This window comes from Leptodactylus fuscus, chromosome 4, assembly GCF_031893055.1.
Source record: "Leptodactylus fuscus isolate aLepFus1 chromosome 4, aLepFus1.hap2, whole genome shotgun sequence".
In the NCBI taxonomy this organism is placed as follows: Eukaryota; Metazoa; Chordata; class Amphibia; order Anura; family Leptodactylidae; genus Leptodactylus; species Leptodactylus fuscus.
In genome coordinates, this window is record NC_134268.1 from 150,815,138 (window position 1) to 150,830,217 (window position 15,080).

Below are 15,080 nucleotides of genomic sequence, written 5' to 3' on the forward strand. Positions count from 1 at the left end.
AGCTGCTTGTGGTTGGTTGCAGCTTCCCTGGTACCTAGAGAGTGGAGGGTGCAGGGAGGGGGAAGTGTGCGGCATTATAGCACATCTGCTGTCTGTGCTGGAATATGGTGCGTATATGACAGGATTGCTGAACACATACAATACTCATCTATAGGAGACAGCCTGGCATCCTTCATTCCTGCTGCAGAGTCATGACTGGCACGTGGTGGATGTAAGCCCTGAGCCTGGCACAGTGGATTATGATTTATTCTGCCCGGACACTTATCATTCAGGTACAGTACCCTATAGTGACTGGCTGGTAGGCCTAGCCTTTTAACCCCTTGTTTCCCCTGTGCGCTGCTGTGCGGCAGTCTATGGGTGCCCTGGTGTTTGCCGTGCATTACCTCGTCAGGCATGTAATGCACAATGCGGCTCTAGCCCTCTGCATGGAGCATTGGAAGTCTGTGAGTAGCATTGAATTGTTTAACCCGATTACAGGCTGCCTGCCCCCTCCCTTCCCCAGGATGGGTTGCTGTATCCATTAGCACAAGCTGTGATGCTATAGGCAGAATGGCCTCACTATACATTGGCAAGTCTTCCATATGGGTGGCTCATATGGTATTGGCTCAGGCTTTAAACAAAGAAAAGCTGAATGCAGGCTTTGTGGGTGACAGCTGTGTCTTAGCATGTGACACAAGCCTTGCTGGGTACTAGTAGAGCTGGGTAGGTTCTGATGCTGTATGCAGCTGTCTTGTATGCTATGAATGTGCCATTGCAGGTGCTGCTAGCTGTGGGGCAAGTGAGAGGTGAATGTATCTATATATAGACAGGCTGGGAGCTGGGGAGATCAGCACTGGACAGCTCCCTGGATGATCAGCTATTGCCCCTGGCCGGTGCCCTCTGCTTCTGGGACTGTTTGTGGGTCTTCACAATAACCCCAATGATGTGGGCTGGATGCTCAGACACAAAGTGAGGCAGCTCTTGTAGCCAGCCTGGTGTGCTGTGTCTTATGGATCCCATAATATATAGCAGACAGCCTCTCCTGCACAAGCATCATGCAGAGAATGAGAAATCTGCAGTGAACCAAAGCTTGCCTCCACTCAGCCTGATATAAGTGCATGTTCTTCCATGGATATAGGTTTATATTCCATACAGGTGATGAGGAATCTTGCAGTTACTCATTGTGTTACATACATATAGGGCCTTGCAAGGTCAAACGGGAAATGACTATTTAAGAAGAATCAGAATGACTAAAAATGAGTTCAATGGGTTTAGCTGACTTTATAAGATAATAGTAGATATAAAGATTCATAGTTTACTAACTTTATTGTATAGACTGGACAGTATGCACGTCGCAACCATAGACTAGCCTGTTTGTTTTGTATCTATAGAGTCACAAATACAATCTGTACATAAAGTTTAATAAATGTATAAGTCCCTTAGAGTGCAGTAGCTTATGTGTATGTAGGTAGTACAAAAAGCAGCTGATGTGGATGTATGGCATCCATAAACTGTATTCCACATCATGTAAGTATATATGTACATATTGTATCCTTATAGAATATATGTGCGTATCTATCTATAGAGCAGATAAGATTTTAACATTCATTTAACAGCTCATATGAATATATAGTGTCCATGAATGAATTGGCATGTATAGTACCTATGAAAAGTTCCAACTTTCTCTGTGTATTGCATTCATAGAGCAGTCAGCAAACATATGAAGATATGGGATACACAAATTAGCATAGATAAACGTACTTGTACATAAGGCTATGTATAGTATCTACTAGTAGTATCTATAGAGAGGCCTATGTAAACATATTCCATCTAGTAAACAGCTTTTGTTGAACCATAGAGCTGCCTATGTCTACCTAAACAAGGCTCTACCCATTCTATCCACAGTCACCAACATGGTACAGTCTGCAAAATACCGGCGAACAAAAATAACCCCTAAATATTTGGTGGTAATAGAAGTGTCGAAAAAAAAAATGAAACCACTAGTCATTTTTATAGCTTGAATAGAAATATTGTATTTTATATCATGGAGTTCAGTAAGGTCTTCTTCATAGTGATGTGTCAATGAGTGAAATGAGCCATTGACTGTGAAGCTAAAACAAGATTATAATCTTTAAATACATCAATTTATGGTTGAAAATTAGGCCCTCCCTGGGCTAACATCTGTGTCCATTCATTACCATCTGACCTTACATGGGTCACAGACCATAGGCTAATGGAGCCACAATTAGGAGATGAGTTTGTGTCCTTATTCAAGATGTCCATAGCAGGTGGCCGGCTCTAATCTGTGAAAATGACCCCAGATTATACTTGTTACTGCACAGACCTCATTGCAAACTTTAACTTTCCTATTAAAGAAGGCTATTGTTCTGTTATTCAGGATTTACAACAGGAAGTACTCGATGAATCACAATGTTTCACAAAGTCGTATGGTTCTCGAGGGTGAAGCTGTCGCTGTCTTCACAACACATATTGTTCTAGGCAGGGGAGGAATATGTCATTTATGTAATAAAAATAATCATTCATTCAGATCTACCTACATCTGTTCATAAGTTGTTTGTATGTGAATTCATTGAGTACTATGGTACCAACTTGTTTACTTGTAGGAAATAACAGTGTGTGTGGTTTCCATTATAAAGACTTCGGCTGTATGAACAATGGCTGCTTGTTTACCTACAGAAATCCATAGAACACAGTCAGTGTGCCCAGCTTGTTCATAGATAGTGACAATGGTAAAACTATTGCTAGTTACAATTGATTGTACACATAAATCAATCTCACTTGTGAAGTTGTAAAACATAAATCTTGCCAATGGTTTTACCTATTGAACTACGTATCTAGTGAAAGTGAATGCAAAATATGGTGGCATACATACAATAAATGTAATGATGGCAATGTCCATACAGTGCTCTTTGCACTTTTATGAACCGGCCTTCCGTCATTGATTTGACAAATTGTAACTTGTGAATAGGCTTTAACCTAATAAAAAATGATGTGATCTCATTATCAGCTTGTTACAAGACTTGTATAAGTGCTGCAGCAGGATCCATATCATTGTAACCATGTCCTGGAGGTATGGTCCAGGGTTCGTACCTTCTTGTTTTCCTTGATAATTCTGACCATATACTAGTGATTTTAGTCATCTGCAGGGATGGATGTAGACTATAACTTGCAGATGGGTTACACTTTCTCATAACATAAAATTTTTTTGTTTAATACCTCATCTGCTAAAAATGAAATTTTTCGGAGTTACAGAAGTGTAGTCATTATCACATTTCCTAAATCTGCTGTTTCCTCTATAGGATCAAGTACATTATATAGGAAGGGGCATTTAGCTAAATCTGTGATTGAAATGATCCTTTACTGACTTAATTGTCAGCTATACTCATGGCAGTGTTAGGACTATTATTACATTTAGGTTTAGAACTTGATACTATAGATAGATAAATATTATTCTTGTTTTATATACTGAAGTATTTTTCTGCATTGTGTCATTCTTCTGCTATTTGACCTATACATTGACAGCTAGGTGTTAACTATTGTGTCCCTGCACTGGCTGATGCTGTCCAATCAGTGCTGTCTGAGAGACACACCCCCTTGACAAGATGAAGATATATATGTGGTTGATTTCAGCTGCACATACTATACTGTATATACTATAGACATCATCTTGTATTAACTGTATAAAAAGAACATAAATAATAACAATTTACTGTATATTAAGAGATTTATAAAAGTATCCACAGTAGAATTGCCAGTGTTCAGTCTACAAGAATGGGTGATGCTTTATTCTTGAGACAAATGTAAATTAAATGATGATTTAATGATGAATTGGCTAAAAATTCACCTTTCATATATCACATACATATTGCATGTTTTGTAATTTTTAATAATACATGAAGTTGTCAGTAGATTCTGATCACAGTAGCAATATGAAAATTTAATAGTGTCTTTACAGATCATGATGAGTAAAGGGGTATAACTAGAAACATGGGACCACATAGCAGGTATTTGACTGGGTCCCACCCCCCAACCGTCACACAGTATAACGCCCCCTTTACTGATCCCACACACAGTATATTGCCCCTCATACAGTATATTATGCCCATTACTGGCCCCCATTCAGTAAGGGCCCCTGTTACAGACTCCCATACAATAAATGTTTCCATTAAAGGCCCTTATACATTATAGCCCTCCCCCCCCCATACTGGCCCTCACAGAAATACTTTACTCCAGCATGCAATGTACAATTTTCACTTCGCTATCTCTACTCTTGTCTATGGCTGCCTCCACTTATGCCCCAGTGTACTCTGTATATTGCTACCTGAAGAGCATCAGGATGCAATGTTTGGTACATAATATGCGGCACCGTTTGGAGGCCAAAGTGAAGGCTGCCATGCATAGAAGTGGGGATGCCCATTACCTGCTGGAGTAATCCAGTGTGTAATGGCCGTGTAAAAAAAAAAAAATGGCAGGGGGCCATCCAGCCTGCTATGGCAGTAGATATGCCCCTGGTGGAGTAGATGAAACTGAAATAAGTTAGAAAATGGCGACTTATAATAACCCTTCAGATGAAGACCTCCTTATATACTGCATTAGCAGGGTGTTCCAAGGTTTTCAGTATGATTTCCCGAAGGAAACCTCAGAGACATACATTTAGCAGATACCACTAAGTGGCATACATCACACATAGGTGCCCATGTTGTTTTATGCTAACTTCAAAGATTATTGAAAAACAAGCGTGGACAGTCATTTCAGTGACTTCACTAGTATTATGCAAATATGATAAAAGAAAGAAACAATGAGCACTAGTGATGATAATAAGCAAGAATATAAGTAGTCACTTAACTTTGGGTCAAGGCAGGTCATTTGTCTTGTGCACTGACACCCCAAGATATGAAGACAATTCAAAGATAGATGTAAACCAATAGATGTCTAAATCAGATGATCTGCCTATTATAACCTTTAATAAGACCATATATGCCCTTAACCCACCTTCCTAGTGCATTCTTAAAACTAAGATGAGAATAGACCTTTCTATAAATAAAATAAGTATCGTATATACTCGAGTATAAGCCGACCCGAATATAAGCCGAGACCCCTAATTTTACCACAAAAAACTGGGAAAACTTATTGACTCAAGTATAAGGGGGGAAATGCAGCAGCTACTTAAAATGGCCGGAATTTTTGGGTACAGTAGATGCTGGGTGCTGGGGAGGGGGTGTTTTGGTTGTCTGTCTGCCCCTTCCCTGAGCTTGAGGACTGGAGGTTTTCCCCCCACTTGGAACTCAGCCAGGCTGAATATAGCGTATCTGCAGTGCTCTTATTAACCCCTTCCCAATGGAATAGGAGCCCTGCAGATACCCTATATTCAGTAGACCGGGCACTTTCAGACACAGGGATACCTAAGGGCGGGTTCACACCAGCTCCCAATCTCCATTATGCAGGTTTCCGTTTCCTGCCTGAGAAACTGAGCAGGAGACGGAAACTGGCAGGCAGTTTTCAAACCCATGCAGGGCTTTGTATCTGGTAAAAACCCCCCACTTTTTTGCTGCGGAGAGCAGAAGACAGTCACCGGCGGACAGTGAATGTCGGTTTCCGTCTTCTGCTGACAGAAAACGGAAACCTGCATAACAGAGATTGGGTGCTGGTGTGAACCCGCCCTTATATGTATCCTAGGGAAAGGAGTGATTTAGAACTTTTATTTTATTTTATTTTTTTATTATATTTTTTTTAAAGCTTTTTTTTTTTTTCACTGTTTTATTAGCCCCCCAGGGGACTTGAACCTGCAATTTGATTGCAAGTCCCACAGACGGCAATACAAGTATATTGCCGTCTATGGGAGATGCTATACATTACTATTGTGGATGGTCATAGACCATCCGCAATAGTAATATTGCTATAACAGGCCTAGGAGCCTTCATTAGGCTCCCGGCTGTCATCGGAACAGGTCGGCTCCAGCGACCTCGCCACACAGGAGCCGGCCTGCAACTTTAAAGATATGGGGCATTAAACTCCTTATTCATAAAGCCCCCTGTCCCCTCAACCACCACAACCCCCGAACCCCCCCCCCCCCCCCCCAAGAATACTCACCTAACCACATTCCCAAGGCCATGCAGGCTCCGGCTGTAATGATGCCTGTGTCTCAATGCTCATTGAGCTCCTCTGCTACAGATAATATCAGCTCAGGGCAGAATAATGTGCTCCATTATTGTATTTAACCTCCAGATAGTTACTGTAATATCACTGCCTGTTGCGCAGAACAGTGGGACAGTGCCCAAAATATGGGACTGTTCTGCTAAATCTGGGGTGGCTGAGGCGGCCACCACAACCATAGGGTCCAGTGCATATGCACCATTGATCCTATGGTTAAGGTGCCCCTGAATGTATTCATACACTGTTGGCACCCTGTAAAAAGACCCTAACAACAGTATTATTACAGGTTTTTATTGCCAGCTTTACACTTCAAACTCACCATCATATTATTTGTATTATAAAGTAAAACCTTTTCTGAGATGATAAACCCCAAAATTGCATTGAGAAGGTTTACTAGAGGCGTATCATTGGCCAGTATACATATTTTATGATGAAACTGTAATCTGGCCTTGATAAAGCGGTGCTGTACTCTTAAAGGTGGTCTTTTGGTGAGGTTTTATTGTAGCTGTTGTTTGATACTTCCACACAAAGGTGAGGTTTATTTTTAGCTCCCACACATGGTACGGTTCCTTGAAGATGCAGATGCAGTCACATAGAAGGGAATATAAGAATCATCTGAGGTTACTTACTAGTAGATATTATACTTATATGCCAGCTTCATTATTTATATAATTTTCCATAAATAGTATTTTCATTGGACCTTAATTGATGGTGAAGACTCTTATTTATCGGTGATATCCAGAATGAACTGATGGAAAACTTGTTAGTCAGTGGATCTATTGTCAGCCATTGATCTCCACTGTATAAAGAATTCAGCACAGAGTTGTGCTTTCCTTTATGAAGAGAGACTAAGTTGCTGTCTGTTGTCGCTGCTTTGCTTTTTGTTACTTTTATTGCTGTATGTGTGGTTGCTTTTTAGTTGTCCCAGTTAGGGCATATCAGGTCTGAAATAGATTAACCAGAGCCCCCTCTGTATTAGTCAGGGTTGCAACAACACAAGGCTCTTGCCCCGGTCCATAACATGAAATACTGGTAATTTCAGTGACTTCCATATGATACTAAATAGTAAATGAATGTTTAGCTGCTCCTTCCCTAACAAAAGCAGCTGGCCACCAGAAGTGCCTAGAAAGCCATCCTCCCCATCCCTATTAGTGAAACAACCATTGAGCAGATGCTACTCAACAGAATCAATCATTTTTACTATGTTCAATATACTGGTTAGAGATGTAGGAGAGCTCAGTTTGTCACATTGTTTTATCTGCTTTGTCATAAGACTTTAGGGTGGAACCTACTTCTTAGTTTTATTGCGTTATCATGGCTCACAAATCATTTGATTCTAGTTTATGGCCTAGACTGGGTCATACCCATTACATGTGTAACAGCTGAACACACTGATTTCAAATGTTGACCATCTAATGTAAATTGGGGCATTCCTCACTGTCCTCAGCAGAAGATACTGGGAGGATTGTGCAGTTTGATTTTAACTTGCCCATCTTTCCATTCAGGACACATGCATCCTCAGCTGGGTTGAACCTCCATGTGTACAGGGGATACGGGTAAGCCAGCAGTAGGATAAAAGTTATCTGAAGAGTCTCTCTTCAGTCAAGTTAAAGGGGTTGTCTGGGATAAATTTAAAATTTCCCGCTAAGCTAACCCCCCTACCCCCGCTTAACTTCTGAATTACTCCCATTGTATATTTACTCATATGCCTGGGGCAGACATGTGACCGCCTCCGGCACATTTTATGATTTCCTGGTGGCATTCCATTTCAGCATTTCTGGAGATGGGAGGCCACCAGTACTACTCTCTCTCTTACTCCCTCCCCATCATCCCCCTGTCCCCCTCATACTCAACAACACTGACTTCCTCTGCTTCTGCTGGCCATCGCTTCCTTCACAGAGGAGCCGGAACCGGCACCTGTGCAGTAGAAAGCTGGCAGAAGCAGGGTTCTATTGCACATGCGTGGCTTCTGCTGGCAATAGGATCTCAGGTGTGGCCAGAAGAGGGGACAGCGGCACCTCATCTCCAGGACAGGTAAGTATGATGGGAAGGGGAAGGGGGTTGGAGGACTGAGTTAGTTAGATAGGTAGGTAGGTAGGGCTAGTAGCAGGCTAGCTAGGGAGGAAGGAGGAAGTGAGAGGGGGGATCTGAGTGAACTGCAATGCATCATAGTAGTCGTAGGCTAAGACAGCAGGAAGCTACTCATGTAAATAAATGCAGAGGATACCAGGAGCTCCCAGAGAAAGACAGGAAGCACTCAAAATGCTAAAGGTATTTGGGTGCACTTATTAACTCATTGATAGTCCTAACAGACATTTTTTTGCCAGGAAAACCCCTTTAAGGTCATCTCTTCATATTGATAAATGTGGCTTTTCACTTTAAGTGGCAAATTCAGTTAATCTATATCTGTATATTTGGAATGAGATCCATAATTTGAACTTCACCCCTGCACATTGCAATGCAGAGCTGTGTTGATGGTGTTTCCATTACACCCTTTGTTTTCCAGTTGTATTTATGAATGACTGATACAATATAATAGAAGTTACTAGTCTGAATTGAAGTTCTATTGCCCTTCACACATCCAGCCTAATAATTATGTGTCCGGATACTAGAAGAGAAGGACAGCCAATATCTGATATAGAAGTTATTTCGGATGTGGGCACATTCTGCTCATCCTGTTGAGATAATCAAAGTCACCTCAGTGTTCCTGTGCACTATAGATGGCCAGGAGGACATTTAGCCCTTCTTAAAATTTTGCAGTGTCATATATTAACAAGGACAAACTCATCAATGTAATATCCAATTAACTTAAGTGAACACTCCAGGCCTGTTGTTAGGCTCTGTTCTTGGAGAGTAGGTGAATCTCCCTGAGGGCACCCCTGACTCAGGATGACCCCTAGTCCCCCCCAAACCCTTGCAAGAATGGCACAGTATACTCACTGCACCAAATACAGATAGGCAGCATACAGCACTTCAGTCAGTCTGTGTGCCTATATAATAAACTGAGTAAAATATTTAACAAACTACCCAGTTTATTATAGATAGTTGTACTGGGTGGCTAAGATGACCTGTAGGCATGGCGGTTGGTTACTATCCTTACTTCTGTGCCATCTCCTTATCCTTACCAGTCACAGATCTAAGGGGGAAAGGGATAGTCTAAGCAAGGTCTATGTGTCAAGCAATAAGTGTCTAGGAGGCAAGTTATATTTCCATCTATCTGTAAAGTGGGTCCCCAGAATGATTGCCACTGGTGGATCCTAGGCACCCCAGTCCAAAACCATGGACTGTGTTATGCCTAATGCAGTGTCATTGGGGGTTTCTATATAAAGAAATGGTCTCTTTCATGTGTTTCTCCACTTGCACTAGGCAGAGATTGTATCAGTTTTGCCTGGAGTGTTCCATTACGCAGGCAGTTAAAGTAACCCCAACCTCACCGATAGCAGCAACTTCATTTATGATAAGTATGTTCAGGTCTTCTGGCTTTTACAAATCACCACAAATTAATATATACATTATATGCAATATTAATATATGATTATACAGTATATGCTTGTTTATTCACTAGGTTTAAATCAAACTATTCATTATTATATCATTTATTAAGTATTGCATGATTTACGATCCCTAACTTGAAATTGTAACTCCAAGGACAAACTAAGGTTACTGAAATCAAGGAGTCAAGTTAGCAGCCATCACTAAGATCAAGCACCTTAATCTGTGACATGTGGGAGGGGCATAAAAGCCAGATTGAAAGCAAACTTTTTTAATCATATGAAACCTCAGTAATCAGGGGTGTGCAATGGTTGTGCGATGTCTCCTGTTTGTGGACATGATAGTTATTGCCACTTGTCACAAACAAAGGGACTGGAACCTTGATCTGAGAGATTGTGCAGCAGATCGTTAGGCTCCCTAGGCCAAGATGTCAGCACTGTTCAACACTGCGTATCCCACTGGTTGAGAGAGCAATGATGATCTGGAATGTCAGCAAGAGGTGAGAGGAGGCGAACATCTACATGCATGAGTCGTCTAAGTATAAAAATGAAGCATAGGGATCCGTTCTGCAATGCAAGTGAAATTGGATGTCACATCTTAAGCCTGGCAAACAAATGTTGACACAAACCCTCAAAATATATTTGCACAACATTGAGCTGTGAGGCAGATGTTCAGCTATAGAGCCAGCCATTGCACTCACACCACCACTATCAGAGGCTGCAATAGTGCACTGCAAGATGGCGCAATGATAGCCAGAGATTGACCTGGAGATCATGTAGATAGCTCCAGAGACTTTCACAAGGGAACGTCACTTCATTCTGCTTCCAGGATACTGTTATGGAGAGGCGTAACATATAGTAGGGGGACCCTCTAATCTTTATTTCAGATAGACTACTAGGCATTGATATGGTTGTGGAACCAGTGGTACTGCCATTGCTCCAAAGAGTCCCAGCAGGAGAATGCCAGGCGCTTGTTGCTCGTACTACTGTGAGCAGCCTGCGTGTGCTGTGCTACCATGGCCTGCAGCTTCTCTGGACCTGTGTATGACTATATTCTAACATTTCTTTGTGTCCTCCACATTCTTTTACAGGGACTGATCTCCTCGATATATAAAAGGATGGGCATCCTTACTGTATATACTAATATTTCTTGGTTAATAACTGATCCTTAGATTTAAAGATTTTTTTGTTTCCGTATGTGAGACAAGAAAGGTCATGAAAAGAACAGGGCTCCGAGTCTCTCGCATAGAAAAGCGCACATGATTGTATATCAGAATGAAGCAACAATGTGGGTAGTGTAGAGGAGATACAGCAGACAATACATGTTCAGTTGCCATGTTCTATATAATGTGCTGCAATAGAAGGCGACAGCGGCTCCAGCATCTCTTATAAATCATCTCTTTCACTTACTACTCGATGGAAATGTTACTTTGTTTGCTTCGTTCCCAGTTTTGACTGATTGGTAACAGTCAGAGGGTGTCATTATCGGAAACAGCGCAGCAGGCTGCCTGAAATCTTTCAGACCATAGTAAAGATTTAATTGTATGCTAGAAAACACATTAAAGGGATGCAAATATGTTACTTCTTTTGTATATAATTATGCATTTGAAAAAATAATTTTGCTTTGAAAGTGATGATTAAAAACTGATAAACAAATGTAATATCATTAATATGCATTATTACATGCGATTGTCAGTGTTTTCTTCACCTAATACCGGTACTTATCATTGCCTGTAAATGTAATAGCAACATCTATAGGATAAAAAGGGTATTGCACTTCCTTGAGCATTACACATACTTAAAACTTAATGTCCTATACTTGTATTTTTCTGTAGTTTTTATTGAAATTAGCAAATATAATGAACTCATCAGTAGGAATGTTCAGTATATACAGTCTAACAATGATAGATAGATAGATAGATAGATGATAGACAGATAGATAGATAGATGATAGACAGACAGACAGACATTGATATGCTGTATATACTTACACATATACACATCTACTCACACGCATACATTTATATTCAACATACTGTATACACACACCTATCTACACACATACAGGACTCACAGTATATAAGACACATAATGTAAACACATATACACATCTATACATATTGTATCCAAAAATATACTTAGATGTGGCTGTGCAGCTCTGTCTAGCAGTGAACAGAGCAGATACATCGCACAGGATGATCCCTTCACACTCCAATACTGAGGAGGGGGAGGGGCGGAACAGGAAGCAGAAGTTTTTACAAGAAGCACCTGCAGCCCAGCATCTACTGCCGATCTTCTACTTATGGTAGGGAAGGTATGGGGCCCTTGAGGGTGTGGGGATATTAAGGAGTAGAGATGAGAGAACATCGAACCCCATTATAGTCTATGGGGGGAAATGCTCGTTTCAGGGGTACGCAAAGTTCGATAAAATTATACTTACCAAGTCCATGAGTGACGGTCGGGCTGGATTCCCCTTGAAGTCTTCCCCCGGCGCAGTGCCCCCGTGGCGTCTTCCGGCTGGAATTCACTCTGCCTAGGCATCGGGGCCTAGGCAGAGCCGACTGCGCATGCTGGCCCGACGCCCGAGCAGAGCTGACTGCGCATGCGAGGCGAAAGCCTAGGCAGAGTGAATTCCAGCTGGAAGACGCTGCGGGGACGCTGCATGGAGAAGACTTCTAAAGGTAAGAGAAGAACCAGCGTTGATTGGCAGAATGTATAGCATTCTGCCAATCAACTCTGGTTCTGCATCAAACCTTAAACTTCGAACAGCTAGTAGTGTTCGATCGAGTACGAGTATTTCGAATACCGTAGTATTCGATCGAACACCTACTCAATCGAACACTACTCGCTCATCTCTATTAAGGAGCCTATTAAGGAAAAAAAAAAAACGCAGGGGTAGCGGCTGTCGCCAGGCCCCTAATGTCCTGGGCCCTGTGGCAGCTGCTACCACTGCTACCATGGTAGTTACGCCACTGTTCCCATCTAAATAAATCCTGGAATTTAAACCTTATTTTACATTTAATGGTATTGTTATATATAATATTTTATATTACCTCTACCAATCATGAGAACAAGAGTCACTGGACACAAAGGCTGGCCGTTGCTTAAAGGGATTGTCCCACAAAGTGTAGATTACAGGACCAGAAGCGTAACTAGGAATGGCGGGGCCCCGTAGCAAACTTTTGACGTGGGGGTTTTATAGAAGCTAGTCAGCATTGATAACAGTATGTGCAACCCCTGACTTATATAGGTTGTAATTTTTTTAAATACTTTTTAACAATGAATCATTTTTTAATAGCAAAAATTTTCTTTTATTCACCATATTCCATCCTAATGTTTTTATTTTGTTTGTTGAGGGTTGTGTAAGAGCTGTTTTTTGCTGGGCAAGCTGTAATTTTTATTGGTACTATTTTGGGGTACAGGATTTTTGCCTGTATAGCTCCTGTTCCCACTATACTTGATGTGATAGGAAGGGTTAAAGAAGAGGACTGATATGCAAAGGATATAAGGGAATAGAAAATGTAACAGGAAAACCTGGTCTATATTGCAAGTCTTTTCAGAGGTGACCTTTTCAGAAGTCGCTCTTTCGCATCTTGCCTTTGTCTCTTCCTGTGCATTTGTCAGCTGCGTACTCATACTGCAAACCCTCCCAAAGGTGCCAGTGGTGTTGTGACCATAGCCTGAGTTTCTTGTTGTTAGCTGACAGGAGCCTGGTGTGGTGGCGGCTTCTTGTAAAGCATACTTATCTGACTGACGTAAGGTCATAATTATTCTGGAAAGTCAGGCATTGCCTTTTAGTGAGCTACCATACAATAGGTGGCACTAGAATCCTTTGTCAATCAACCTAATGGCATGTCATCTTCCTGTCCATTTCCACCTGTCTCGGCATTCTCCACTGACTCTGATTACCAAGGTGTCTTTACCACTCAATGTGTGAAAATCCAAGTATTTCCAAAATAACAGGAATTCTCAACAATGCTTAAAGGGGTTTTCCAGGATTTAGATACGTATAAGCTAGCCTTTGGAAAAGACATCAGTCTCAGATTATCAGATTGGTGGTTGACACCAACACTTCAGCTAATCTGCAGAAAGGCTGTCAGTGTACCGAGCTAGATAAAATGGATTTTGTATAAGATTTAAAGATTTATATTATTGGGAAACTTGGCTATGTTCACATCTGCACCTGGTGTCCGTCCGCTTGCAAACCGTTTTAAGAGAAAAATGGTTTGGTGCAAAAAGGATTCCAAACACAGCGGTTACCCAAATCCGTCTTTTTAGAAGGTTATTCAATGGACGTCCTTTAAAAAAAAACGGACGTTTTGTGTCAGTTTGTCATCCGTTTGTGTCCGTTTCTGACCAATCCGTTTTTTCTTTCACCGTTTGTGTCCATTTGTGATCTGTTTGTGTCCGTTTTTGATCAATCCATTTTTTTCTTTCCCCTGGATCATTATGAGCATGCGCAGATGAAAAAATGGATTGCAAAACGTACACAAACTGATTGTTACCCATTTGTAATCTGCCTTCCATAGACCTCAGTGTAAAAAAAAAACAAAAAACGGATTGGTTGCTGTCCATCTGGAATCCTTATTTTATAAATGGAGAAAACGTCCTGTAAGTCTGATTATTCTCTCCATTCAAAAGACTGGATAACAGACAGAAATGCTCTAAATGCTCACCTGCGAATGGTCTTTACAACCCATTGAAATTAATGGGTTTTAAAACAAACTGTTTGAAATCAGCTTTTGAGGATTTTGAGACAGTTTCAAAAACTGATTTCGTGCAGAGAGACAAATGCAAATGTGAACCCATGTAGTTCTTCACCCCTGGTTCACATTAGCGTATGTATTCCGTCCGGTTGGAGTCTGCATGGAGACCCCAGGAAGGAATACAATTGCAATTGCAAGCGCTGTGCTGTAAAAGCACATGGACCCCATAGAGTATAGTGAGGTCCGTGTGCTTGCCACGCACTGCCCGTGGGATCTCCATGCAGACTCTAACCGGATGGAATACACAAGCTAATGTGAACCGACCTTTAGAGAATCAACATTTTACTGATAAAATGGTAAAATTAACATAAAAAACAAGATACCTGGCAACAATAAATTCTTATTTGCGGTTGACAAGGTATGGACTATAAACATTTTGTGGTGGGATTATTGCCTGTGTCCGATTAATTTCTTGGAGTAAAGAAGACTTATTATTATTACTCAAGATTAGATGAAAGTGATAACCCCGGCAATTATGAAAACACAGGCTTTAGAGTTCCCCCATATGCTTGGTGTAAATGAAAAGGTGGTGTGCTTGTATGGCCAGCACTCCATTCACAGCTACGGGACCGTTCGGACAGTGAACAGCATATCCTTTCCTGTAAGCCTGTTTTCCCCCCGTCCCCACATTGTGTAGTTGTACTCCCTCTCCATTGATGTCAGTGGCACT

The 15,080-nt window shown here is 41.3% G+C and overlaps 1 protein-coding gene across 4 annotated transcripts in view; it reads left to right on the forward strand.

The window, feature by feature from the left end:
* Positions 1-42: 42 nt before the first annotated feature.
* Positions 43-15,080, forward strand: part of HECW1 (HECT, C2 and WW domain containing E3 ubiquitin protein ligase 1) — a 218,822-nt gene continuing 203,784 nt past the window's right edge. For all 4 annotated transcript variants that reach the window (XM_075271220.1, XM_075271219.1, XM_075271221.1 and 1 more), the window contains exon 1: positions 43-272. Coding sequence is in view for 3 of the 4 variants with exons in the window: in XM_075271219.1 (XP_075127320.1) it covers positions 240-272 (33 nt within the window). In the remaining variant the exon portion in view is untranslated. The remainder of the gene's footprint in view (positions 273-15,080) is intronic.